The sequence below is a fragment of the Metarhizium acridum genome (assembly GCF_019434415.1).
Source record: "Metarhizium acridum strain ARSEF 324 chromosome Unknown scaffold_568, whole genome shotgun sequence".
Classification (NCBI taxonomy): domain Eukaryota; kingdom Fungi; phylum Ascomycota; class Sordariomycetes; order Hypocreales; family Clavicipitaceae; genus Metarhizium; species Metarhizium acridum.
In genome coordinates this window covers 1,934,884-1,962,310 of record NW_027094041.1, presented here as the reverse complement: position 1 = coordinate 1,962,310, position 27,427 = coordinate 1,934,884, and the positions used below count along the sequence as shown (strand labels likewise).

Genomic DNA, 27,427 nt, shown 5'->3' with positions numbered 1-27,427 from the left:
TCCCCTGATCGGCAAGGTTATCGACTCCACACTGCCAAATATGGGCATCATTACTTGCTCCAGCTCTCAAGATGGCAGTGAGGATGTAATTGCATGTAAGATCTATCCACCGCGCATTGCAGCTGCATCTAGAATACGTAAGTAAGCAATCTACTACATGGTATAATTTTTAAGTACCAAAACCTTGCTAGTAGGGTGACATGGGACCAAGAACCTTGTCAACTTGAATACGTAGTCTTGCATCCAGCAACATTGCAAAGCGAGACCATCAATAGGAAGTGGAGGCCCCTAGCTAGACCTTAGACACGCCATCATCGGAAGTGGACTAATGTGTTTGAGACATGTTCCACGAACAACTAGTTACCATTTTGATACGGCGTGGTTGTCAAGTTGTCTACTTCAATCTAGTAGGTCAGGCTGATTCAAACTCCTCACAGGACGGCGAGACTGCAGACAGCTCACCCTGCCGGACGGGTCCACTAGGTAGTATATGTTCGTAAAGATGACCCAAGACGATGAATCAACCTGGTGCTGTGTGGTAATGCTTTGGTCTGGCCGTGATTAGCGTATCTCACTGGGTCAACTTTATGGCGAAGCAATAATTCCGACATAGACCTAGCAAGAGACTATGAGAATTTTACGTTTGTCTTCCAGAATTACCTTGCAGTAGGTTCCATAAGTACTCGACCTCTTTGGAGTCATTCGACGACGCCGGGTGGTCGAAGACTTTTTGTCCACAAACTGTAGATCAGATTTTCTTCGCAGATCTTCGCGCTGCACCAGCTACAGCGAACAAAGCCGAAAAATCATGTGCGTGGCTGACAAGCTATCAAGGCACACATTGAGTGAAATGCTGGAAATGAAATCTGCTGCCTCTTAGGGAGCCTCAATGTTGGGTCTCGCAAAATGTATCCTTTTAGGGCCGAGGGATGAGGATTCCCGGTAGAGCGTAATGCACTGCAACCCTCTGCCGGGTTTACATAAGTGTCGCTACTGTTGGTTCACAAGAAGGCCTGACGACGGCACGAGCGGATTCGTGGAGTCTAGAGTTGTACTTGGCTGTCGACTTTATCAACCTGTGATGCAGATTGTGGAGGTGGCACTCAAGCACCAGCTCAAGTTGTTTGGGGTGGCCGAAAAGGACGGAGCAAATTTTCCCACGTCCCTTGGCCTTATCGCCTATCAGCCGTCAAGCCATCACCATCCCACGTGCGCCAACCAGGCCCTTCTCTCTCCTGCGCATTTCTATTTCGTCGACAACTTCTCTATCCGACTATATTCTGCTGGCCCGTCTCACCAAGCAGAGAATCCAGACTTCCACATCAGCCCGCCATCTTCCACCTTATCACCGACTCCGCTGGTACTCCCTGTTCGATTCCGCCTTCGTCTCACCGATAGGCATATTTGGTCCAAGACCCGACTTGCACTCCTACACTCCTTCTGCCTCTACCCACGAAGCCATCCTCGCAAAAATGGGCAACGTATGACAAAATACCTAAGTGCTTTGAGTCCCCAACAGCAGGCGTACTAATACATGGCGCATAGGGAGCCAAGGCACAACAGAAGCGCGAGCGCAACGCCAAGGACAGCAAAGTCGCCAAGTCGCAGCTCAAAGTTGTATGTCATTGCGCCTTTCTGTTGTCTTGGCAATGCAAACGTACCTCTTTGCTAACGCCGGTGCTCCCTCTCTAGAACCAGCAGGCCATGAACATTCAATGCCAGGTCTGCAAGGCCACGTTCCTCTCCACCACCAAGGGCCCTGCGTACGTGCCGACACTCCCCTTTCCCCTCGATGTCATATTAATTCCTATAACCTCAAGCGGCGTGGACTAATCTTTCCATTTCTTCATGCACAGGCTGCAGGAACATGCTACCAACAAGCATAGCAAGGACATTGGCGACTGCTTCCCTGGAAAGACCCTATAGTCGCCTCTGTTCAGCGGTCTCGAGCGGAAGTTTTGCGTCGTACAAGTTGAGTAGGCGTTGGGGGCAGAGATGAGCGAAAAGTTAGACAGTATCCATTTAGCACCGGCGTCAGCATCAGGGGAGATAGAGAGGACAGAGTGGGACGTAGCACTGAGTTGTAGACATTGTGACGATTCGTGATGAATTTCTTATATGATATTGACATTCTGCATCTTCTACACATACATCCCATCCATCACACATGCGATCAATGAGCCTCAACTGCCTTTGGAGCGACACCGGCAGCTGGCCCCGGTCCGGCGGCACTCTTCTTCGCCGCCGCGGCAGCAGCCTGCTCCTCCCTAATCGCCCTCAAAATATCCGGATACCACCTCTCCCCGACGTCCGGGTGGCTCTTGACCCTGTTCCTCAGCGTGGCCTCACCCAACGTTTTGGCCACGGCCCCCGCCCTAAACGTAAACTCGACATCGTCAATCCTCCCGCCCGTCCGCTCGATAACCTTCCTCCTCTGCTCCCTCACATCGTCCGGCACCCTCCCAACACCTACCGTTTCCAAGTCATCAAACTCGGCATCCAGCTTCACCCCCTGGAAGAACGGAATGGAATACCTGGCCCCGGATCCCGCAGCCGGCGACACCACTCGATGGGTGGTGCTCACGCAGACGCCCTGTGTCAACGCCTCCATCCCCTGCCCTATCGCCACAACCAGCGTGCCATCAATCGGCGGGCAGTCGATCCACTCCCCCTGGACATTTTGCACCTGCAGGCCCCGATGGGACGTAGCTTGGAGCAGGTAGCTCGTCAGCATGCTGTCCTTGTGTGGCCCGACTCCCTGGCCTTGGCCGTCTTGTCCCAGCTCCGCCATGTCGGGGTACTTTACTATCTTGAGCTTGTGCTGCTGGTCCTCGTCAAAGTACTTGCTGAAGGCGTCGCTGGGCAGCTTGATGGCCTCGGCGATGAGAGACGTAAAGTAGATGGAGATTTCGCTCATGCGCTTCATGTAGTCCGTGTAAGTGGCCCGAAAGCCGGGCGCGTAGGATTCAGCCGGCCACTGGTTCGGCGCCAGGAGGTTGTGGTACAGAGGAGCGCTTGGCGACGGGACAGGATGCTCGGTAGACAAGTCAATCTGTTCGCGGTGGTCGATTTCGCCGGCCGTGATTTCGGCAGAGAGCTGAGAGTACCCAAGGAAGGACTTGGCGTTTTTCATCTCAATTTTGAGTCTGACGAGGTGTCAGCCCGAGGCCACGGCCACGCTTTTGAACGGCAAGCAGATGAGTGTGTTTTTTTTTTGGAGCCGGGTTTCCATATATGGAGGAGCGATAAGCACGTACTTCTCTTCGAGAGGCAGGTCAAAGAACCCCTTCCCCTTCTTGATGACATCTTGGAAGAGTTTCTCTGGGATGCCTACGTTCTTGAGATACAAGAAACCCACTTCTAGGAGAGCGTAGCGCAGCTGTTGCAGGAACTCGGGCTTGGTGGCCGGGTCCCGGGCGAGTTGCAGATCCAGAATGGGAATCGAAGTAAATGACATCGTGGCCTGCGCTGCTTTGGACGTGGTCCAGACGGATAAATATTGACCAACTCTGACGTTCTTGTATTCCCCTCGGCTCCCTTTTATACCCAGACAGGTGAATCGAGAACACTGGAGCAGAATGTTCAACATGGACAGTCGATCGCCCTCTCTTGACATCCCCCAAGTCCCCCCCTAGGAATGGCGTAATCGCACGACCCCTCTGTGAGCCGGCCGGGGAGACCCGCCAAGTCGTCCATGGATGCCCCCCAGGTGCCACTTTTTGGGCGCCGCTGCCGGATATTGGGGCCAGGCATGGACTCCCGAGCTCGGTTCGGTTCCTCATAGGCTAAATCGCAGCACTTCACGCGACCTCAAAAGTCACTTTGCATTGGCCCTCGGTTCAAATTACACTGTTGTATTCGCTGTAGTAATACCCAAAGCTGGCTCTTCCAAAAATGCGCCTCGTACATCCACCGCCGTTGTATATACATTTCAAAACTTGCTCCCAGTGAAACCCCCCTTATTGCTCGGCAAGAGGCTTTGTGGCCAAAAGTCCCGTCACCTTGTAGAACATGTCCTCGATAGACGGGGCGGCAAATGCGGGTGCTGCATCGAAGATTTCCGTCAAGAACTGCTGAGGTATCACACTGCCGTAAGCATCGTCGTCATCGTCGTCATCCATGTCAACATCCTCATCCACTTCCCTTGCATCGTCCATATCGTCTTCGCTGGCAACATCCATTTCATCTGTTGCCAGTACCTCTGCAGTACTTGTGTCTGTATCGACGGCCCCGGACGGGCCATCTAGTTGGAGATCATGTAGCGGCTGAAGAGTTGCAACAGACGACGGGTCAGAGCCTTCAGCAATTACCCAGACCTGGGCTGCGTCATCGAGGGCAATGAAACCACTTGCCCCCGGTGCTGACACAAGGCTCACAATCCTATGCGGCGTGCTCCTAACCAGTAAAGGCTCTGGGTCTTCCGGGTCGAAAACGCCAATGCTCGATACACCGCCGATAGGGAGAGTGACAGCGAAGTGGCCCGAAGTATGGTCAACGGCAAGTTGATGCAGCTCGGTAACTCCGTAAAGTCTGGGGACGACGATGCCATATTCTAGCTCGTCGCCAACCACATCATACACTCTCAGGTCGCTAGACAAGACGATAATGAAAGAAGCCAGGGTCTGGATAGATTGAAGCTTGCCATCCCACAGCCCCTCAAGAGTCTTGACGATTTGCCCAGAGGCCACGTCAATAACGTATACAACCCCGGGATCAACGGCCCCGAAAGCGGCAAACAATGTAGAGCCATCTTCTGAAAAGACAACTCTGCCCTGAACCTCAATATGGCGTGTTGGGTTGATAAGATCCGTGCCATTTTCGATTCCAGTGCCGTCCCCAACAGCGATGACCTGGGTGCAGCCCCAAGACACAGCATCCCGGCCATTCGCGTCCTTAACCGCAACCCCGTTTTGCCGGCGAGACCTCGGTCTCCATAGTCGTACAATTCCATCAGACCCAATGGTTGCAAAGCAGCTTGATGTAGGATCAGACGCCAAGTCTAGAACTGATTCTGGGGAAGTGGTAGAATGAGGCGCGTTAATTCTTGACACCAATTCTAATGACTCAGCGCCATCTCTAACTTCCCAAAATTTGAGGTAAACCTCGTGCCTCTCGCGTATAAACTGATCTCTCTGGTCTGGGGAGACGTTTTCAACATCTCTGGGTGCAGGTTTCCATTCATCAACGCTAGCGAGCCACTTTCCATCTCCAGAAAAGTTGATGTTTGTGACAAAAGGTTCGTCAATTGGGTGTCCTTTGCTGCTGAGGTTAACATCCGTGGGTTGTGTTCGCGCCAGCGCTTGCTTCGAGACGCTAGTAAATGATTCCAAATCAAAAGACTGCAACAACGGCATAGAGAGATTTCCTGACAAAGTCTCCTGGCGGCCATTGCTGACACAAACGTAGAGTTTCGAGGGATCCGAGGGTCTAATAGCAGCCGGAATCGGTTGTCGTACGTGCTCCGATATGTTCCACACGCGTCGGACAAGTAAATCCTTCGGTTCCGACACGTCGATTGCTGCTGATTGAATTCCGGCAATGTAAGCAGTGGGTTTCATTTCAGCAGTAGACAAAATCATTGCTGAGTTGTCATCTAGATGGAGAACGTAGGAAGAACCAGTTTGTGAGACCACAATGTTCTCAATGCTCCCAGACAGATGCGGAAGGAAGTCCTTTCTAGACGTGTCAACCTGCCAAACAACGAGAACATTCTCGGAACCACCAGATATGAAATAGTTCCCTGAAACGAGTTAGTAGTTGGGCCCAAATTGCGATCAGGGAAGGATTTATGTACCGTCTGTTGACCACTTGAACTGCATGCACAGCTTTACGGTGCCAGTGATACTTCTGTACTTGAATCCCATCTTTCACAAACTGGGCTTTTCCAACAGCCCTGACATGGGACAAAGCATCAGGGTAAACATAAATGCCTCCTCTAGCGCCTCCAATAATGACATCGACAGCCGTGTCCGCCCCCATGTGGCCTTTTGTGCTCCCCGAAAACCGTGCATGTAGTCTCATGTCGATGGATGTGATGAGGTCAGGGGAGTCGAAGGAGAAGATTTCGTACTGCAATTGGTCAAGACTCTCAGCGGTTGCAGATGTAGTGCCTAGGAATAAGCGATCCTGAAATGCTCCCACGATAACCTGACCGCATTCACTGGTCTCGAGAATTTGAAGGCCATATCCGGGCTTCTGGAGAGACAAAATGCTATTTGACTTGTGCTTGCCACCGTTGACTAGTTGGTATGCAATGACTTCCATACGGTTCGATTTTTCTGACTCCGCAACCAAGAGGATCTCTTTGTCTTCGGCAAAAGCAACTGGCACAACCGCCAAAGCATTCGCAGTTTTGGAAGACGTTTGAAACGCAGGGGACGGGGTGTCTCCTTGAGACCAATCAACACAATAAATGTGTCCATCAGAGCACGCCACCCACACTAACTGAGGGTTGCTTTTTGACAAACGAGTTCCAACAATGTGAGCAGGAGTTGAACCCTTCGAAGCTGATGTATCGAGAGTGCTAATTGGAATACGTCGAATGAGCAGCGAATCGTTGGCGTTATATATTTGGATTGAGGTGTTGTACGTAATGATGAGGTATCTGTCCAGGCGTTAGAGCAGGTTGGGGTATGATTTGAAAGGCATCTCACTGTTCGTCTTTCGTAAGAATGGGATCAATGTCAAGCATTCGGCCGCCCATCGGCTTTGAAACTCGCCAGCCAGCCTCTCCGTCGTCAGACTGCCGGATGACTTGTTGAGGACGAAAAGAGCTCAGTTCCCCTGCCAGATCTTCATGGTTTAATTCTCGCTGCTTCAACTTTTGAGGCGTTGGCGCGTTGTTGCCATTAGCTATGCTTTCTCGTTTCTGCTGTCTATGTCTCTTCGACGTCGTCTCGCTTTCATTTACGTCCCTCTTTCTTTTTTTTGTTTTGTCATCTTTGGCCCGAGGGCCCTTACTTCCAGTCATCGTCACAGGTGTTCTCTGTCCGACAGATACGGAACGTGAAAATCGCAGACGAAGGAAGAAGCTTTGTCGCAACGGGCAATTTTTGAGGCCGTCGACAAGGTCGGCTTTGGGCCTCTGCTAGCACAGAAATTTTGGTCCCGCCATTGAACTTTTTGTTGATAAGATAAGGCATTCCGGCAAAACTCCGGCCAGACTCTATTTTCAGGTCGCCTCTGTAGACAAGGGCAATCTCGTCACGATCGCACCTTTCCATCCATCCATTTCCAGACACGCCTTGTTCTAGCATCAACTCTCAAAGAAAAAAATCATTATGATTATTCCTATACGGTGCTTCTCCTGTGGAAAGGTACGCGCATGCGCAAACTCCACATTGCGGTCCACCACTAATGTTTGCAGGTCACGGGGGACCTTTGGGAGCGGTATCTCCAACTCATCGCGGATCCGAGAAAAACCGACGGGTAAGCACATGCCGGGCAAATCACTACTGAAAAAAGGAATTCTCTAACGCTAATTAATAGTGATGCCATGGACGAACTTGGTTTGAAGCGTTATTGCTGCCGTCGCATGATCATGACCCACGTCGACCTCATCGAGAAACTGCTAAAGTAAATCAAACTAGCTGGGTTCCTTCAACATAGGAGTTGCTAACTGAATTTCCCTAGATACACACCAGACGGTCGAAACGAGAAGAAGCAACGGCTCAATGAACTAGCATGAGGCTGGATCATTCGCTGTCAATGAGAGTGCATAGGTCGGCGTTTCTTGGGTCGTTTCTTTTTCTTTGTTGATTGGATGGCAGATTTGGCGCTGGAGGTCAAGTTATGGCATACCCAAAAGAACTTTGCCTCCTTAGACAATTTGTTTAGGAGATTAAATGCTAGTCTGTTCTCAGCCCCCCTCCCCTTCGAGAGAGTCAAGTTCACAAGTTTATTCAAAAACTGTGTCTACGTAACAACGTTGTTGAATGATGTACTAGACGTGGCCTGTAGCCTAGGATAGCTCGTTCTCTGCCTAGGTTTATGTTCTCTACACCTAAACCAAAGGACTTCCTGTTTTGCACGTTCTCGTTCCATGTTAGCTCTAGACACTAGATATAGCAGAGTACCCTAGGTTGGGTAAAGTTAAGGTATGAATTGATACTGTCCTATGGCCCAAAGTATTCGAAATAGCGTAATCCATTAACGGATCTCACTCTTGTACACTGATGACATGAGTTGAGAAAAGCGGTTGTCTATTGCATCCAACGTAACTTGGTATCGGCTCCTCGACCTCCGGCAACACACCAAATCCTTGTCCATCTAGCCAGCTCCGGCAACCCAAGGTATCAATAGCCTGTTGGAAACGAGTTATTAGAAAAAAGGCCGTATTTCCCGACCGCAATACCATTCAAAGACATGCCTATGCTCTCTTTCAATCTCATCTCCAGGCTATCTCGCGTTGCTGCTTAGAGATGCTAAATTTAAATCGGAGCTGTATAAGGATAGGCTTATGGCGCCAAACGAAGCTTCAATGCTTTCGACGTGGCTTGCCGGTATACCTGAAACCGGTTATCAGGTCGCCAGTAACGTCGGGCAGGATTTGAGAGCTCAAATTCTACAATCGGCGGCCATATCGCGGCTATGTTGGCCAATAGCTCCCCGCTCGGGCAGACTTGGGTCTCTAAAGCTGGCTGCCGTGCAACCAATGCATACGGCCATGGATTACGGTGCGCTGGCTGCCTGTAAGTGTTGTCAAGAACTGCAGTCACTCAGCCGCGAAGAATTGAAGCTGGATGCACAGCACATGGCTTGCCAGGATGTGGCATCTAAGCGAGCTCTTCCAGCAAGCGTTCGTTGGTGTTGAATCTGGACGAAGACTTAAGGGCCCAAGTAGCCGTTACACAAGCATCTCGTCATTTGAGTAGATTCAGGGATAAAATAACTCAATACTTCTGCATCAATAGAAAATGTCGTAGACAAAAGATGCTATCTAGGAGAGACGTACGTACCAAGCCCAAAACGATTTCACGGAGGCTGCTCCTTCCCTGGAGCAATTTCAAATAACCACCCCTGCTGCGCTCCACAGTCCAAATTCTGAGTGTGAAAATCCTCCTTTCAAATCACGCACCTGCACACAAACTACAAGCCAACGCCTCTTGACTTGGTCGTTTGCTAGAGTCTAGGCAACCCCCCAGTCGCGCAGGTGTCGGGCTCCACCTGCCCGGCCTGATTTGATGTTGAAGCCGCCCTGACCAGATCTTCGGGACTAAACCGCCACTGAGAAACAAGGCAACGAGAGCCTGGGTCTGGTATTCGTCCACGGACAGTATGCAGTATCTACCAATGCGCCTGCAACTATTTATGTGCTTCTCAAACTGATACCGAGACATGGTTCAAACGGAGCGGCCAAGCTCAAACTTATCGATCAAAATGCGCGTTTAGACCATGCGACGGGGAGGTTGGTTGCACAAGCCTTGTGAGAGCTCCTACCTGATGCTGGAAGCTTGAAGGAAGGTCTTCACCGGTGAAGATTATACAATCCTGACCAGGATGTCAGCGTGCACTTTGCAAAACAGCTAGACAAGCAAGAGCGTGCTCACTTGCTGCGAATCACGTTCATCGATTCTGCTCAAACACCCCTCCCAAACCGCCTGCCAGGACACACTGCCAGAGGATTTACATCTCGAATCCTTCACGACATAGCAGGGATACCTGAGGCACGCGCGAGCTGTACCTGAATGTCTTTCCCATCAGCTGGCCAGAGGCGGGCAAAAAGATGCAAGACGATGGAGTCTGCCACGCACACCCTTTCTGCGAGGATGGAATATCTATCAACGAATTGCGACCTGTCGCCGGAAGCGAGCCGCAAACCCACTCGCCAGAGTTAAGCGCCGAGGCCTGTTGCCCTTCATGCAGCCCCACGCGTTGGCCGCATCGGGGCTCGTCCTTCACCTCCACCACGACGAGTAACGCGATATGTGAGTGGCTGGAACAAAGAGCTCTGGGCCGTTGCGGCAAGAGGGGACAATAGCGAAGAGAGCGCGGACCTGGCTGATGGGGATGGTGCGCTAGATTGGATCGAGAAGGGCCCAGCCGCTTTCTCTGTTCTTGATGGGACAACCCGCTTGCTTTCTTGCCGGTTGGGAAACTTTGGTTTTCGTCACGCGTTGGCTGTGGAAATAAGACACTCAACATCTGTTTGGGGGATAGTGCATGCAACTTGAGTACGCCTTTCGCCCTCCTGGTGTTGCGATTCACATGAACCAACAGCTTGTTCGAGTTTGTTGGTTGTCTGCCACTAGCTACGGCTCATGCTTCGTATTTCTCTTTCCATATCGCCCCGGAGCAAAAGTTTGCAATGCCTTCCTGGTGCTGGCGGTTCTGACTTCCCAAACAAAGCCTCCGACGTGGCTCATTGAGGGACGGGAACCCGCCGGTCAGATCATTCGGCCCAAGGTTGCTCTGTTCATCATCAAATGAGCCAACATTATCACCAGGATAACAGTTTCCAACACGGGGCCCCAAGCCCCTCATGTCTGAGTTTGGTTGGATGGCTGCGCCTGAGCATCACCAAGGCACCCTTTTCAACCTACTCTTTTGCTGGCCACTTTACTAATTCCGGCGGTCCTTGGAGATTGCTCAGGATCTCCCACAACTTTGAGGCTGCTGACGCTTCCACTTTTCACCTGGTTCAATCCTTCTACCTGCCTATACACGGACTGAACAGACAGCCTGGCGCTTCCGACAACCAACGCCCACCTGCTGCTGTGAATCGCTATAACACAGAATCTCACAGGGGTGCATTTCAGCCTACTGCAGCCTAGTTGGACGCATACATATGGGGGTCCAATCACCCTTGTCTATCAGCCAACCTGACCGTAACCACTCATTGCGCGGAGCCTCTTTAAACCACAGACGCCCGCCCGTTACTCCCGACCCTAATCCTCCCAGCCCTCCATCTGGAGGCATATCGTTCGGACGTCCTGCTGTCGCTTCGATTCTGGAAGTCTGCTAACGAGGTAGGCCAGCTATTGCGACCTCGTGGATCACCTCGTCTCAACCACCATTCATGCACCGGTCTAATACAGTTCGGCCAGGCATACCTCACTTCCATTATAGCTTCGCTGTGGTGATCACAGTGTCTCCTCGGAACTGGCTGAACTTGTAGCTAACCGGGGCATGTTAAAGGTGCACCGCAGGCTTGCATCACACTCACTGCACCACTAAATTTATATTTACATTTCATAGCCTACACCACTTTGGACTTTTCTGTCGACCATCGCGTATTTACTGCCATCCAATCATGGCTCTTGAGGCACCTCTTAGATCATCAGCTGGAAACTTGCAATTTCCTTTTAATAAAGAGGGCGACATGTCTGCCTCGGCAGAAACCGAGGGAGTGCGGTCGTCATACAGAGCCGTGTAAGTTACTTCCCGAACAGTTATGGATGACGACTTCTAACTTAGTATATCAGCTCCTCTCCTCCACCTGTAACAGATTCGACTATGTTGCGGCCAAATTCCGTCAATCGCGTATCTTCAAACTCGATGAACGTTCTAAGCCCAAGTGACATTGTAGGACCATCTCCCGTGACTTCTAATGGGACAGAAACCACTGAGATTGAAGACGATGCTTTAGAAGAGGTGGAACAAACACACTATGGAGATATGTCGCAGAGCTCCCAAGTATGTCAACCCGCAAATCGAGCATCGAAGCCATTTTAACTTCTAGATAGCTTCTCATGCTCTCCACAAATTTGCCCGAAAGTCTTCGGCAGGCAAGTGGTGATGAGGCTGTCTCAGTCATTCATGCACCTGAGAGCTTTGCTAGTTGGGTAAGTGTTTCAGTTTCCACGGTTGGGATGTTTCGATCGTTAAGAATAGCCTGGTTTTAACATCTACCAGACTTCCACAGAATCCACGGCTCAACAAAGCCAGCCTAGCGATCGGTCCTCCCCCAGAGGAGAGGAGAAAAACTCGGCTGCACTTGGTAGTCCTATGCAAAAGGCAAGCCGACATGTGCAACAGATGTTGTCAGGCAGACAGCTAACTCGTTGTCTTCTATAGCCCACATCACAGCCCCCTCGGCCCCCTATCTCGACGGATGTAAAGCCAGTTCGATACACTATTGACAGCGCAACTCCCCGAGCTCAGGACCTTCAAAATATGCTAGATGATGGGAGCCGGTTGAGATCCAGTAGTACTAGTAGCCTCGAAAGTATGTACTCAGGCTCTTTCCAGTGAGATTCTGTGGCTGACAGACTGGTAGAGATCGATGAACAGACTGAGGCCGAAGAGGACGACGATGGCAACGATGATTATTCTGCTACTCCATTCTTACGGCCTGCTGATGATGAAATTACAGCTCTGAGGGCAGCGCTAAAGGAGTGTTGGACACTCTGCAACACACTGGCTAGCCTTAGTGCAATCCACAGAGCACGAGTGTTCTACAGTTCTGGGACGCCCGACGCCCACGAGAAGGCTTGGAAAACTTGTTGGAAGCTTTGTCAGCGCCTTTACGACAACCAAGACGAGGACTTGGCTTCTCACAATGTAAGAATGAACTTGGAACTGTGTCGAGACTTTTGTCAAGCTCTTTTTGATGTCCGCCAAAAGAAAGACGAGACTTCGGACTCGGTGCTTCGCGTGAGCTTTGAGCTGAACAATCAGTAAGGACCTTCTGTGACGGACTACCAACGAGTGCAATAGCTAACATGAGAGATGTAGCCTTTACAGCGCTCAGGATAGTAGAAAGCTACCAGAACCGTTCAGGGAGAGAACTCTCGACTTTTACATCACACTCTGCCATCGCCTGATGAAACAGCGTAGTGAATTAGCAGAAGAGACAGATCACCTCCTAAGTGCTTGCTGGACCCTGGCTGAAATGCTGTTCAGTCTTCGCCAAAACAAACGGGATGGAAATCCTGTAGATGAGGAACTACTTGGGTCTGCTGTCCAAGCATGCTGGGATCTTTGCGACATTTTCAGAGATGGTTGGACCCAGATTCGCCCTGACAGAAATACCCCCAGACCAAACCAGACAAGCTTTTTCCCTCAGCAACCTGTGGAGCAATCGGGCAGAGAGAGCCGACAGTCAAATCGCTCATCATTGCACTCAAAAAGGGAAAGTGTTAAAAGCAGCCATCAGGAAGAGCGGCCACGCAAACCGCCACCAGTTCCGGAAACTCCTGTAACCGAGTTTGAAGACACCCCTATTTCTCCAGAAAGTCGATCTCCCCAGATGCCCAACATTATGGTACTCGGTACCACAAGCGATACGGGTCTTGGGGGGAGATGGTCGAGTAACACGTCCAACATGTCCAGCTATTCACGGGGTAGTAATCGAACTTCGAGCACAGCAACCACAACTGCCGCAACGGAAGACCCCAATATCTCAAGATCAAAGTTGCTGGTTCTCCGAGCGGCCATGAACATGGGATTTAATCGGGACGCTATCCAAGATACTATGTCCGAGTCCACAGTGCTGCACAAGTTTGTTCAAGGTTTACCTACTGGCTCCTTCGGTTCCCTATCTAGCCATGCCACGCTCCTGCAGCAATATAAAAGCTCTGTTCTATCAGACAATTTCCTTCCACGGAATCACGCCTTGCCCCTTCGTGGAAAACGGGCAATGGCTCAGGACATGGCGAAGAGTGTCCTGGCCATGAGCAATAGTTCTCCACGACATGCCTATCTCCGCGACCTTTTCAAATTTGTCTTTCAATTTGGCGTCGATGAAGCTGAATCAAGAAGAAACGTCAGCATCGCCGTCTAGAATTTGGATTACGAGTTGACAACTTTAAATGTTTACGATTATACTTCATTGGAGACTATATCCTTGTGTTATTTCTTTTCTCGTTGGCACTGAACCTTTGTCCAAGCGGATAGCGCTACAAAAGAGCGAGATGTGGCGCTCAATTGAACTTGTCACATCGCAATAGATACCCCCTTACTTCTACCCTTGTTTTTTTGGCTCCTTTGCTTTCAACTCTTTTGACTCTGTCACGCTTGGTGGGTATGGGAGTTATCACTGTATAGGCTTATGACGATCAATCTACTTCACTTCAGTCAACTTCTTTATCATTATTTTCAGACGTAGCAGTGTTCTGTATTGGTCTCAAGGACAATACCTAACTTTGTCCAAACCTGGAACTTATTCGAGTTCCCTTTCCTAGTAGCGAAGTTCCCCCGATCCTGCTGAGGCCATATCCGTTCTCAGCATCTCGTCCAATTCGTCAAAACTCTCACTAAACCTGATCTCATGAACTCCATTTCACTCTTTCGCAAAGATATTAAAAAGAAAGAACACAAGAAAGAACAAAAGAAAGAAAAAACTTCCAAATCCCTTCTTTCAAACCCAGACTCTCCATTCTTCAGTCATTGCCAAAATAGGCTGATCTTCCCGCGTCCATGGTCCAAAGTTGACAATAAAAACGAATCAACAAAGGTAAACGAATATCTCAAAGAAGGAAAGTCGCACGCGCAAGAACCATTTTTAGTGGCACGCTTAATAATCCCCGCCGAAGAACGAAATGCACCAACTAGAACCCGTTTACTTCTCTTCTGTTTGCCTAGAAACGCCAAGTGCAGCCTGAGCCGCGCTGGTCGTGAGACTTTCCTTGGGGCGTTCAACCTCAAGCCTGTTCTCGTTGTGTTCTTTCTCTTTATGGACAGGCTCACTGAGCTGAGAAACCGAAGTTGCGCGAGTACAGACGGTTGAGGCCGTCGTAGAGCGATCAAGATCACAAATGTATGTCTCAAATACTTCATCCGAAGAAGCAGTTTTGGCTGTAGAGGCGTTCATATTTGTGGCCAAATGCGCGACATCGAAATTCTGGTTGAAAGCGCACTTAGAGGAGGAAGGAAAGTCGGAAAAGAAATGCAGGCTATTAGTATCAGAGCCATGGACAGATAGACTCTCTACCAACTCTCTGTCCAATCGTTCTCTATATTCCTTGGATGCCGCATGATCAAGTCCGTTGTTGTTGAGTATCGTCTTTAGATTGCCGCAAGAATTCGTCTCTGGGACGGCTGCGCCATCAAGCGATATCTGCTGCGGAACTTGGTTGCTGACGGGTTGGAGCGATACCGCCGGCTGTGTCATATTCGAGGCGGGCGTAAAGGGGGAGTAGTGCTCAGAAACTTGATGTGGTGTGTAATTTTGTGTGCCTATAGCTGAGGTGTTATCGAGTCCAAGGAAACTGGGTGTCGAGTTCAAAAGATCCATACACGGATGAACGAAGGTGCTGTTGAGGTCCCATGGATATGGCACTGCGGAGGTCTGGCCAAAGCCATCAAAACCACCTTTTGGGCCATGCTGGTAACCAAGGCCGGGGACGCTCAAGTCGTTAGAAACATGCTGTCCAAAACCACCATTGAAGGAAAAGTTCGCATTTCGGTTACAGAATGGAACCGTGCTCATATCGCCTGGGACGCCGTGTCTTGTTCTACCCGACACATCGGCGTATGCATCGTCTTGAAAAGTAAGAGCATCAGTATACATGTTATTGGCTATGCATTGTCCCATGGGGCGGAGCTGAGTGTAATGGAAGGAGTTCATGGGTAACTGGTTTGCCTGTCCAAGTGCATAGGTATGAACTGGACCACTCAGGCAGAATGTGGGAGTTCGCGCAACAGGAGGACATGCTGGAAGAACTGGTCCAAGAGGAGTAGGAGTGAAAGCCCCATCGCTTGAGAGCATTGTATCATTTCCATATATGGGAGGAGGGCCCAGAAAGGCGGCAGAGTACTCCGGCCGAGAAAAGTGATCGGTGCAGCTTGCAGAGGCATCGACGCGGGATGTCTTGTGGAAGTTTGGAAGACGACTGGAGGAAGGCTCAAGGTTAGTCTCGGTGCTCCAAGTCATTAGGGCAGACCAACACACTTTTCGGTCAAGCCGTCAACCTCTTCCTCTTCATCCTTGCCACGCGCACGCTTCTGGCCAGTCACGGAGGTAGTATGGGCGCCGAGGGCTCCAGCTAGCTCACTGCCATCAGGGCCTCCAGACCGAACAACGGGGACATGAGGAGCCATGGGTGAAGGCGTTGGGGCCATGATGCCGCTAATAGGAGCAACAACACGGAGGTTTGGTTCGGCGACGTCGTCACCGCGTTCTTCAAAAGCTTGGTAGTCGATAGCCAAGATGTCATCAGGTGGCCAGTAACCTGGTCCAATCCGTGGGTTCGGTGCTCCAAAGGTGGAGGTGCTGTTGGCAACAGGAGTGCTGTGAAGGGGAATAATAGTCAGCTTCGAGAGCGAGTTCAAGAATGAGACAAGCGGTGGCGTCGGTTGAATACGCGATCCGTCTCTCCACAACAATAACTGTACGAGCAACTACAATGGACAAAATACTGCCAATTGAAAAAGAGCTTACCCGAACCGGGGATCTCTGCCATATTTGTTCTTCAAGTAACGAACTTGGTTCTCACTCAGCTTGCGGTTGAAGCGCTGCTCGAACCTCATGCGAACCCAATCGGACGGCATTCTCATGTGAATAGCCTTGAGAACGTAGTGTATCTCGACATTTTTGTACTGTTGAGAGCCCGCCATCTCGGTATCTGGCGGACGTATCTCGGTTGACACAAAGGGGGAAAGAAGAAATCGAGGCGTTGATGCGGCGAGGCGCACAAGCGATCTGATACAAAGAAAAAAACAAAGCAAACGCAAAGATCTTGAAAGTGCGCCGGAGAAAGAATAAAGGGAATAGTATATAATAGGGGATCGCAAAGCTACTTCAGAGTATGATTTCTTGCGGAATCGTCAGAGACACAAACGCCTCTGAAAGAGAGAGGGATGAAGAAGATATATAGGTCGGCCAGTTGGCGCCACAGCAAGATGACTTGTTTGCACAGATACCCTATGGAAACACGCAGACTCACTTGGGATCGGATGCCATCACAGACCACTTGAAGCCAACTGCAGACGAGGATAAGAATGAGCCTGTGTACCGCTGTCGTTGAAAAGGGGGTAGACGTTGGTTGTCCCGAGCGTTGCTAGGTCCGGGGAGATTTTTGCAAGAAGGATCAAAAAGGAGTGAAGAAGAAGAGCAGGTCGATCAGATGGGCAAATCTCTCTGGTTTGGTTCCGCGCGAATAATCACTGTATCGTAAAGCGGGCGACACGTCGACGATGAAGCCGAGATGTGACACGAGACCCAACCGAGTTGGGGTGTTTTAGCTCAGACCGCTGCAGTTGCTTGGCGGTGTGATGGCGGAAAGTCGGATGAATTGCTGGTGATAGTCAGCAGTACGTAGGCGAGAAGAAAGAAAGCCAAGGGGCGTGGGAGGAAAACGAGAGTACTTGGGAGAGAGAAGATTGAAAGGTAAACAACAGGTGGGGACGGTGAAAGGGCCGAGGAGGAGGAAGAGACAAACAGTATCACAAGTCTAGCATCAGAGGGCTCAAGGATATATTGCCCAATAACGTGGGCCAGACAAGCGTAGTGTAGAGTCAAGCATACGGCAGATGACGCCGGCTGGCAAAGCTTTGACGGCTCCCCTTTATCATTGCTGCGTAATTCAGTGACTGGGGCGAGTCATATGATACTTCAATCATTATTCAGTGTCCTTCGTGTTTTGTGTTTGGTCATTATTCGTCCAATGTTGCCTGTGTCCTCCGCCGGCTACGTGTAGCAGGACCTGATGCCATTGCTATGTCTTCGGATTCTGCATGGGGCGTCTACAGGAAGGGAAGCCAAATAAGGAATAATAAGAAGCATCCTCTTCTTGCTGTGCATTTGTTCGGGCTCTTGGCTTTGTACAAGTTCTCACAATACTCTATTCCCCTGACACTCCCAGTCCTCCTCTTGTATGTGTAGCCGGATGTAAGCCATGCTGAGCAAGTTGTTGCATCCGTGGCCTTCTATGGCAATAAATAGCTCGACTGTTCCTTCCCTCCCTGAACTGCCAAACGTCTGGCTTGGCCGTACAAAGCAGAGCCGGCCACGACAGACTACTTCTCCTCTGCACTCCACCGCATCGCAAACTCGAACATCTACCAACGATGCGCCCAACATTTCATCACAAATCCAACAAGAAATAAGTTATTCCATGCGCCTATTTGATTTCCTTGAAGATTTTCATGCTTCATCTCTTTGTTCCAGTGGCGGGGTTGTCTTGTGAATTTCGATCCTTGCAACAATGACGCACCATGGCTTAGCCTAGCCTTCGATTCGTTCTCAACATCCACAACGGTGCACTACGAGGCACTAAATGCTATCTAATGGCATAAATAGAGTTCTGATCAATTCTATGGGTAGAGATCAGATGCTTTTTGCAGAAAGGTCCGAAATCGTGGTTCAGTGCAGACAACTCGAATCGACAAGACGCGACTGGCGGTTCCCACAGGACCTGTACATCTCCAAGAGGACACAGAATGGCCGTCATTGCATCAATATGTGGTAAGTTCTATATTCTTCACACAAGATGATGAAATAGTCATAGGTTCCTTTGATATGATCGCCTAGAGCCTTGGCCTGACCATCCGTGGTTTTGCGCAGACAGACAAAAGTCGAACAAAGACGGGCCGCCAACTACTACCGAAGGATACGATAATTATCGTTCCCATATTGTGAATATTATGGCCATAAAACTGAAAATCTAGCCTTCTCCTCTCATGGCGACAGGCTCCCCTCTTCCCGATGAATCAGAACCGACCCGCCAGCAGTGTTCGGGACAAAGAATAAAGAGCAGTAGCTTCAAGTTACAATATTGATTATGATACTCATTCGACAAGACGATTGAATCATCCAAATACGAGCACCGTGTATCCTTGTTTCCTTCGTCGTCGAGGCTATGGTCCTAGAACTTGCGGTACTTACCAAACTTGACCAAATCTACAACAGAATATGGGTGCATTTACCGCGATCAAAACACATGCAAAAATGAGAAGAAAGATTGGGAAAGACACCCGATTGTCTTTTTATTCACTAACCTGGCATTGTCGTGGATATCAGGCCATACTCTCTTCTGCCTCTGCCCTTGCACAACCTCCTACTGGGTTTGGACGAAGTAGCCAAACCAGCTTCCTTTAATTCCCCTAAGCGTTATCGAGATAACTTTGACATTAAGCAGGTAAGTATCTGGCGTCTTTACAGCGGCGCTGTGCGAAATCACCAGAATTCGTCAACAGGTCTAACGGTGTCGTGGCAATACTCGACAAGAAAAATAGCCCTTACACTGGCGGAACATGAGATGAATCTTGTCGACGTCATTCCCTTGTCAATAATGCGACCAAACACAAGCGAGCTCAAATTCCTACATGGATATCTTGAAAATGTGACTGATAGCAGTTGAGCGACGTCGCCGAAGGTAATGTAAGTGTTCGGGGAAATCGTTGACACCTAGGCTATGCAGTCTAGCGAGCCACATTCGCTAGTCCACTAATATTCTGTAGTCATCGATTTGTAACCTTAAGGATACCTGAAGAGCAAGCCGAGTGATGTAGGTGCATTCCTAGTAGTCTGCAATAACAAAATCTCAATGGAGACATATATCATAGTGGCAAAGCTTGGCTAATCATCATGATGATCAGTCAAACCAAAGTATGCCATTGGCTTCAACCCTATAGCCATTGTCCAGAACTGGCTATTGATTTATCATCCTGTTTCCATGCGAACACAACATTCCGGAGGCAAAAATAAATGGGTGGAGTTTGGGGACTTTATGGTGGTGAAATCACGGCATCAAGTGAACTCAGAAGATGGCATTCGTCGTGGTCGTTTCAGCCGTTGCACATGGTAAGCAGTCCGATTTCCATGCTTCGCATGCGTGTGAACATGGCCGCAGAATACCTATCACAGGTACCGTAGCAAAACCATAAGGTCAAAGGAAAGGCGTGAGAGGAACAACAAAGAACAAACCTTGTAAGAAGATTGCGGCCGAGCTGTGGCCTTTGCCCCTTAATGCACAAAAGACGATGCGTCCGCTTACGCGCACGGCCAGGTTGCCATTCAGTCCATGTAAGTATTTGTTCTCCTCATGAGCGCATTCTTTTTCGCATACTTGCTTCATCCGCACAATGTTGTACATGATTCAGACTATGCCGCGGCCCAATGAACCCAAGGTCAGACCTACCTTCATGATTGCTTGATGCTCACTGACAACGTTACTCGGTTGGGCTTGCATCCCATTGAATCATTGCCTTCATACGGAGCATGTGAAGCCATACTCTGCACAGTCTCACTTGTTACTGAGGCCTTGGACCCTTCGGGCACGGAACTCTAGCCACGAACTGCTGAGTCATACAATCGTTGCCGTCACGATGCTGATTCGCAAGGTAGCCTTGATTGGTACCGTGAGCCGCGGTGGTTTTTACAATCCCAGTGTATAGAGTGTATGCCGTCTATTCATGAACCCCCAATCTTCACAGCAGCGCTGTCCACACCTCCCGGACGCAGACATTAAACAGGAATGGGCGAGCCGCCGCGTGAAAACACACCCAACCAACATCGGACATGGCCCTCTTCATCGTCGCCTACCCAATCATCCTGGCCGGCCAACTCGTCCTCCTCGACACAAAACAGAGGAACATCAAGATCAAGCATGGCCTGTTTGAACGCCTCCAGAAGCCTGATGGTCGTGCCGTCACGCTTAGGTACCATGACCACAGCTCGCGATTCCGTGCCCAGCGCCAGGTGTTGGGCAATGGCAGATGCCAGCAGCGCCGGGTGATTGTCGTCATACATGGGGTCTGCGGCCAGGACAATCTACAAAATTCCGTCAGCTATATTTTGTCCTCAGGGTTCCCAACGTCGTCACACGCAAAAGCGTGTCAAACCATACCTTGAACTGATTCTCCCTCCCAAACAGCTCCTGATCAACCTCGTCCTCGCCACCGCCCCAGGTCAGCGCGCCGACATGCACCTCTCCGCCCCTCGCCTCCACCACGGCCCTATTCCCATCGACATTGCTCTTCAGGTTCCCCGTGATGGCCGGCAAATCGCTCAAGCAAACGCGCACCTTCCACAGCACGGCGGCCGCCAGCCCCAACAGCCCCGTGCCGGATCCCAACTCCAGCACGGCCGGCGCCTCCTGGCCCAACGACTCGTCAAACAGCCTGAACAGCGACGTGGCGGCCAGCCTGGGCAGCTGCTGCGCGAGGACATACGACGCCCCCCACGTCTTGAAGCCCAGCGAGTCCCCCGTCAGCGCGGGCTCCCGGATCACCAGCTCAAAGGGCTCGTACGCGCCCACGCCGCCGTCGGCCGTCTCAAACGGCCACCTGCGGACAATGTCGCCCATGGCCGCCCGGCCGCACCTCTCAGACATGCGCCGGGCTGCCAGATCCCACAGCGTCTCCCTCTGCTCCTCGTTGGCGATCCAGCCCAGCGGCGACGACACAATCGTCGATATGTACCGCGTCACGTCGGCCCTGCGCAGAGCACCAAGCGACTCCTGCTCCTGGGCGGTGGCGGCGCGTCCCGCCCGGTGGTTCCATACAGGCGGTTGGAGGCGAAGCCCTTCGAGGACAGCGAGGAGTGTTTCGTAGGCGGGCTTCTCGTAGACCTGGGGCAGGTCCAATGAGGCCATTTTCGTGGTTTTTTTTTTTTTTTTTTTTTTTTTTTTTTTTTTTTTTAGGTCCGTACCCGTCCGTCTTCGCTCGTCTCGCAAGACGAGGACGCTCAAAAAACAGCCATCGTTTCCCTAGAGTTCGATTCGAAAATATATACCCGGATACTTTACACGCCCACGAGCGTGTGTCAAAAAAAAAAAAAGGAGAATTCACCCGCAAAAAAAACACAGCAGATGAAATTCTCTCCTTCGCCCAGGACCCTGATTTTCAGATGCAGCAGGATGTTCCCACCCCCCTCGCCCCAGTCAGCCAACGGGCGTGTGCGGCTCCCAAACTGCCGCCCCAGCATTCCCACAAGGCACCCCTGGCGTGGCGGCTCTTGGCGCTGGCAGCCTCGGCGCAGCCTGGCCTTCACAGACGCAGAGCCCGTGAGCCTGCCGCCAGAGAAACATTGAAGGCTCGGTGGTCTGCGGTGGTGCAATAGTGGCGGGCGGTTTGTTCTCTGGAAAGTCCCGCACTCTGGGGACTTTGGAACCATGCGTGGTTGTTTTCTTGTCTCTCTTGTCTCGGATACGAAGGACGGGCCAACCACCCACGCGCCAAGGTACCCCGTAGTTTAAAAATAATCGTACAAAGGCCCGTCGGACAAGGCATAAAACCGGCAATGCAAGCGAAATGACCTTTATTTCTTTATTATTATTATTTTTGTACTATGTCCATTTAGCATTCCCGGGTTCGGAGGACATGCCATAGATAGAACCTTTTGTAAGTAGGAGCGTTGGCCCAGGTCCTGCGACTCCGTATCGGCACGGAACCGAGCATCCGAAACAATCTGCAACTGCAGTCGACGTCACCACGCAGTTGGCCTCGGTGTCGAACCCAGACCGCAGAACCAACAGCTTCAACAAAACTCTTGAAACAGCCGTGTCAGCACTTGGCTCATTGCGCTGAACGGATCCAACCGCCATCCAGCCGCTCACTGCACACAGAGGTGATTGGCCCACAATCAATTTTACTACACTTTTTTGTATTCATGCCTGTGTCAGGCTGTGGTATCAAAAAAAACAACTAAAAACCCTCTTCCTAGGCATCGCCCATACGAAGTCTTGTTCTCTCCTCTCTCGTCATCTTTGGTAGACTTCCGCATTCCAGTCTTCATCACTGCTTCCGCCACTGTTCTCGGTGTATACGTGCAAAAGGTCCCGATCCCTGGTCCTTGATGCAAATGCTGAGTTCCGCTATCCTGTGTACGCCGGTTTCGTCGGTCAAAATAAAAGGAAATATGTCAAAAGAGAATAAAAAGATATCGCTTCCTTCCCAGGCCGAACATGCAATGTCATGATAAAAGGGGAAAAAAAAAAAGTCGAGACCCACAAGAGGGCTTCAAAACTACTAATATAATAACAACAAATCTCCCCCTCACTCTCGATCTGGAGAGTATTGCTTGTAAATCTCCCGCTTCATGATTTGCAATCGGTCTCGCAAATCTAGCAGGCTAGCGAGCTTCTCATGGGGTGGGTTGTCCAGCGCCGTAATCTCGTAGTGCAACGTCTCATATTGCTGATAGTATGTCTTGAACTTGTGTGCTTTGTTCAAGACATCGGAAGGCACAGCTCGGCGCTTCACCGACATGGGCTTGTCCTCTTTATCTGCCTTTCGCTTCTTGGGCATCGGTGGTTCCTCATCCAAGTCTGATGCATTGGTAGGTGGAGACGACGCAAGCGGTGACGACTTTGTTGGAGACGTATTGTTCGTGTTTTTGCTTCGGAACGAGGACGACGCAGCACGGGCTTGCAATTGTTGGCTGTTCTTTGTGGCAAGCGGCCTGGAGCCGGGGGCAGGCAGTGGTTGCTTTGGCTTAATCCGTTTCGACAGTGGCGTGCCGGAGCTGGAGCTCGAGTCGGATTCTTCCCTCGGTCGCTTCACATGTGGCTTCTTGACAGGTTCCCTTGCTGGTGCCGATGGTCTAGTGTTCACAATGACTGTGTCCTTGGCTTTATTCGCTTTAGCTGGGACAGGCTTTGATTTCATCATTGGTGGCTCATCGCCAGACGAGTCAGAGTTCTCAATAATGGCTGCAGAAAGCTCACGCTTCTCAGTCTTGCGTGCTGGTTTGGCCTTGGTGGGGGATGGCTTTGGCGCGGCTGCTGTAGATTTCGAACTTCCCAATAGCCTCTTAGTCTGGGCCTCCTGAGCCGAGAGCTTGTTTGACTTAGTTCGCGATGAAGTCGAGTTTGAACGAGACATGCTTTCGCCTCCATTCTTAGGCTTATCATTCTCAGCGATTTCCGTGTCTTCTTTTGAGCCAGAACCGTCGGCCTTAATCTTTGGTGCTGGTTGAGCGGGACCCTTTGCAAGGTTGGCTTGCAAGCGACTTAAGCACTTTCCCTTCCCTCGTTCTTCCTTGGGCAATAATCGTTGCCACTCTACTTCAGAGGACGATAGTCGTTGCTTGTCATATTGTCGAACGGCGTTGTCAATCGCTGTTTGGCGGTCGTCTTGGGAACCATAATCGTACTTCCAAACATCGAGTTCCTTCCAACATGACTTTTTCATAGTCCATTTCTTTAAATCGTTCAAATCAGCCATCTTTTCCAAGGTTGGCCGGAAATCTTCTTCCTTTCCAGTCCACTTATTCTTTAAATACTCGGTCGTTCGATCCATTACTGCCAATTCATGAACCAGTGTAACTCTTTGCTCCCTCTTTCGTTCCATGACTTGCTGGGAGGCTGAAACTTGCGAAATGAGGTTCGGCGAGCGGGTGGCATTTAGCGCTGGTGAAGTTGCTATAGACTTCGGGGTAGATGTATAATTGGCCAAGGGCTTAACCTTGGCTTTAGCCTTGGCAGTACCCTTGCCCGTAGGCAGCTTTTCGACAACGCGAGCGCTTCAACTCCGGTCAGCGCATGGTCACCAAGGCATCGTTGAGAAGGTGTTGAGCCCTGTAACTTACCGGTCGCGGGCGGCATCATGAGCTGCCAACCCATTTTGCAGGGCTTCAATATCCATATCAAGCCCAGAAGACGCTGAGCCTTTACTAGACAAAGGTTTCTTGCCGACATCCGTTTCTTTCGTGCTCGGCACAGCCTGCTTTTCAGAGACACGAGGGGACTTTGGCTTCCTAAAGACGGATCCCGCATGTGGCAATCTCTCAGCACGACGAGTCGACTCGAAAGGCTTGGTCAGGTACAGGTCGAAGGGAACTTCCTCCTCGGGGGCTGGTATTCGATGCGTATTGGGTCCGTAGTGTAACATCTGTGTCAAGTCTATTAGCATCGCACATAAATATAATCAAGTGGCGTACTTTTGAGTACGAAGCCTCAAAGGTGCCCTCGTCGTACCATAGTCCTTCCTGGCACTTGCCAAGAATAGGCATTGGACATGGCGCCAAGGCACACACAAGATGACCTTTGAGAGGAAACTTACCGGCCGTTTTCCCAACTCCAACTCCAGGTCGTCCCCCATGCGGGCACTCCGGATCATTTGCTCCACAACATCATCAGACAGATTGACGACGAATGCTTGCGGTAGCAGCGTAGAGTCCTGGTCGGCGGAGCCTGCCAGCATCCAACCGCCGTCGGGAACCTTTAGAGAGTTCATTGTTGTCGTGTGTGGTAGATCAACAAGCAAACCCGAAGGCAAGGGTTTTTGGTTTTTATGTTGATTTCGTAAGACGTCGAACAGACTGTGTCGTAGTCAAGCGGCGCTAGGTTGCTAGTCGTGGTGGGATGTGAGGCGCAGGTTCGAGGGTTCCAAGTCGATTGATGCCGAAGCAAAGTATAAAGGTTAGGCAGGTTCGGCGTGAAGTTTCCTGCAGTGCAAACTTCAAGGTATGATTGTTGGCGTGACAGTCAGTTACATGATATGATGCACTCGGCACGTTTTCGCTCTTATCGTGTTCGTAAATGGTCGTGAATATCAGACGCTCGGGCAGCCGAGACGGAATCAGGTGGCTGACAGAGGGCACAGAGGCAATTCACTGCCGGCGTCCCCAAAGGGACAGCAATGAGTGGGATGGACACAATGCGAGTGGTTCGGGACGCCAAAAGCCAAAACAAAAGTGAGGTATCCAACAACCGTGCAGGGCACATTGGGCAACAGCAACAGAGGGTAGTGAGGAGGAGAAGTGAGGTTGTCCTGATGGCGTTCCGAGGCGGGAAGAAGAGGAAGGATGAGGCGAAGGCTGGGTGGACGCTGGCACTGGGCGGCGCTGACACTGACACTGGCACGGGCTTTAGGTGACGGGCGGGCACGGCCAGCTGAATTGGGTTAGGGCTGGAAGTTGGGGAGGACAGGAACAGCTGGTGCTCAGGTGGCCGGCCCCTCAGGTGGGCTAGCAGTTGGCTAGCAGCACCAAGCTAGGGACGGGGGGGGGACGGGCTGACGGGGACGGGGGACTGTGGACCGTGGACTGGGGACATCTGGACAGTGGACTGGACTGGGGACAGCAAAGAGCTTGAACCACCTGGATGGATCGATGTCGAGGCATCCAGCAGAAGGCGGGCGAGGAAGGTGCTCCTGCCATGCTGTACGGGCATAACCACCTGGGCAGGCAAGTAAGGTACCGGATGCTTGAGCGCCCAGGTGCCTACTCGGAGGTACATGTGTAAGTACTTTAAGTAAGTCAAGTACTTGGAGGTCAGCGACTCACCATTGAAGCAAGGTGCCGTCAACTTGGTGCCCTTCGGGCGGCGGCCGATGGCAGAACTGAAAACACTGCTGGGGTCGGAGGAGCCGTGGAGGACGGCCCAAGGCGTGTAGACAAGAAGTGACCTGAGTACACGCGGGCACATGCGTCATGGGTATTGTACTGAAGTATCGAGGTACATGCGGTAGGTACGCCAGTCGACGACATGTGGGCTGGCCAGGTGGGCATGGGCGTGGCTGTCGACAAAAGGCGTGAGTGAGACGTCTAGTGGGACGTGGATGCAGCAGACCAAGCCCAAGACGAAGCCGCCGCAGGCCAAACGCAGGCCAGAATAGTACGCAGATCAGAATACGCAGACACGCAAACGCAAACGCAGATACGCAGATGCAGACATGGAACGGCGCCCAGCATGCATGCTGTCCACGCTGGGAGCACGGAGTGCGGCATACGGAGTGCGGCAAGCCCACGCAAGAGAGTCTTCCAGGGCAACCCAGTCTGACATGGCGTGGCGTCGCATCATCTCGCCGGAAGGGAAGCAAGGTACAAGGAAGACGTCGAGTCGGGCTCCTTGCACTCTCTTCACAACGAACTCGTGCTCAGCCTACGGAGTACCGTGAGGCGATGCCATACAAGGACATGCCAAGTGTCATTATCCTGACATGGCATGGCAAGGCAAGGCGATGCCGAAGCCCCCTTTCGTAAGGCACAAGGCACAAGGCAGCACGACATCGTCAAACAACACACCTCCAGCCTGCGTGCTTGGTGTGGGAAAGACGCCTCGTACTATCTTGTTCCCGTGCAACTCTTCAATCCCTTTGGCTGTGCTAAGGTGCCAGTCAGGTATCGGCCCCATTTTTTCTGCGATACCTAACGGGTACCTTTTTAGCGTCAAAAAGGCCCCATACGCTAGGTTCGGCTGTAATATGTGCGATGTAGCTCTTTGTAACTCATAGCATTGCTAGTACTTCTATTATCTTATTATTTCCTAGCGGGGTTAAGTATCTTTAAATGTAGGGTTTTTAATTGGCTAAAACCAGAATTCGATACCTGACTGGCACCTTAGCACAGCCAAAGGGATACAGCACGGAGTACGGAGTAGAACTGATTTCTGGTCCGAAAAAGTACATGTACCCACCTACTTAAGTACACTAGGTAGGTATTCATGTTGGGAACTTTGGAGCTTCTGACAAGGCAGTTCGTATCAACACCATCCAAGCAATGTGTATGGTCGGCCCAATTGACCCCGAGATCACGTACTCGTGTGCGTGCCAACCCTGATAACACTTCAAAATATTCCAATGCTCCAATTCTCCCTCAGTC

General features: G+C 51.0%; 8 protein-coding genes across 11 annotated transcripts; 3 read left to right on the top strand and 5 right to left on the bottom strand.

The window, feature by feature from the left end:
* Positions 1-336: 336 nt before the first annotated feature.
* Positions 337-3,602, bottom strand: J3458_019976 (uncharacterized protein). Its single transcript, XM_007814398.2, has 2 exons — positions 3,258-3,602; positions 337-3,146 (listed from the first exon to the last, which is right to left on the bottom strand). The coding sequence occupies exons 1-2, from the start codon at positions 3,587-3,589 to the stop codon at positions 2,174-2,176; spliced, it is 1,305 nt and encodes a 434-aa protein (XP_007812589.2). The 5' UTR covers positions 3,590-3,602; the 3' UTR covers positions 337-2,173.
* Positions 1,473-1,926, top strand: J3458_019977 (uncharacterized protein; the record flags this gene model as incomplete). The annotated part of the gene is made up of 4 exons (XM_066121793.1): positions 1,473-1,481; positions 1,546-1,617; positions 1,693-1,763; positions 1,857-1,926. 4 exons carry the CDS (start codon positions 1,473-1,475, stop codon positions 1,924-1,926), a joined length of 222 nt encoding a protein of 73 aa, XP_065973410.1.
* A 357-nt stretch (positions 3,603-3,959) lies between the features above and the next one.
* On the bottom strand, positions 3,960-6,970 carry NAN1 (NET1-associated nuclear protein 1; the record flags this gene model as incomplete). Its single annotated transcript, XM_066121792.1, has 3 exons — positions 3,960-5,740; positions 5,832-6,604; positions 6,654-6,970. The coding sequence occupies 3 exons, from the start codon at positions 6,968-6,970 to the stop codon at positions 3,960-3,962; spliced, it is 2,871 nt and encodes a 956-aa protein (XP_065973409.1).
* A 244-nt stretch (positions 6,971-7,214) lies between these two features.
* RPB10 (DNA-directed RNA polymerase II subunit L) lies at positions 7,215-8,128 on the top strand. Its single transcript, XM_007814396.2, has 4 exons — positions 7,215-7,316; positions 7,367-7,428; positions 7,489-7,575; positions 7,633-8,128. Exons 1-4 carry the CDS (start codon positions 7,281-7,283, stop codon positions 7,685-7,687), a joined length of 240 nt encoding a protein of 79 aa, XP_007812587.1. The 5' UTR covers positions 7,215-7,280; the 3' UTR covers positions 7,688-8,128.
* Positions 8,129-10,243: 2,115 nt separating this feature from the next.
* J3458_019973 (uncharacterized protein) lies at positions 10,244-14,019 on the top strand. 2 transcript variants are annotated; one of them, XM_066121791.1, is made up of 7 exons: positions 10,244-11,370; positions 11,424-11,634; positions 11,685-11,783; positions 11,854-11,955; positions 12,016-12,166; positions 12,218-12,617; positions 12,676-14,019. In XM_066121791.1, exons 1-7 carry the CDS (start codon positions 11,252-11,254, stop codon positions 13,721-13,723), a joined length of 2,130 nt encoding a protein of 709 aa, XP_065973408.1. In that variant the 5' UTR covers positions 10,244-11,251; the 3' UTR covers positions 13,724-14,019. The 2 variants fall into 2 exon arrangements, with proteins under 2 accessions (XP_065973408.1, XP_065973407.1); XM_066121790.1 differs by lacking the exons at positions 10,244-11,370; positions 11,424-11,634; positions 11,685-11,783 and having other exon boundaries at positions 11,790-11,955.
* Positions 14,020-14,500: 481 nt separating this feature from the next.
* Positions 14,501-16,497, bottom strand: J3458_019972 (uncharacterized protein; the record flags this gene model as incomplete). The annotated part of the gene is made up of 3 exons (XM_007814394.1): positions 14,501-15,773; positions 15,833-16,171; positions 16,322-16,497. 3 exons carry the CDS (start codon positions 16,495-16,497, stop codon positions 14,501-14,503), a joined length of 1,788 nt encoding a protein of 595 aa, XP_007812585.1.
* A 3,850-nt stretch (positions 16,498-20,347) lies between these two features.
* rrg1 (Methyltransferase) lies at positions 20,348-21,476 on the bottom strand (the record flags this gene model as incomplete). The annotated part of the gene is made up of 2 exons (XM_066121789.1): positions 20,348-20,653; positions 20,730-21,476. The coding sequence occupies 2 exons, from the start codon at positions 21,474-21,476 to the stop codon at positions 20,348-20,350; spliced, it is 1,053 nt and encodes a 350-aa protein (XP_065973406.1).
* A 983-nt stretch (positions 21,477-22,459) lies between these two features.
* Positions 22,460-26,196, bottom strand: J3458_019970 (uncharacterized protein). 3 transcript variants are annotated; one of them, XM_007814392.2, is made up of 4 exons: positions 26,111-26,196; positions 24,886-26,047; positions 24,413-24,714; positions 22,460-24,346 (listed from the first exon to the last, which is right to left on the bottom strand). In XM_007814392.2, exons 2-4 carry the CDS (start codon positions 25,057-25,059, stop codon positions 22,879-22,881), a joined length of 1,944 nt encoding a protein of 647 aa, XP_007812583.2. In that variant the 5' UTR covers positions 25,060-26,047; positions 26,111-26,196; the 3' UTR covers positions 22,460-22,878. The 3 variants fall into 3 exon arrangements, with proteins under 3 accessions (XP_007812583.2, XP_065973405.1, XP_065973404.1); XM_066121788.1 differs by lacking the exon at positions 26,111-26,196 and having other exon boundaries at positions 24,413-25,838; XM_066121787.1 differs by lacking the exon at positions 26,111-26,196 and having other exon boundaries at positions 22,460-24,714; positions 24,886-25,838.
* Between the last annotated feature and the right edge of the window lie 1,231 nt (positions 26,197-27,427).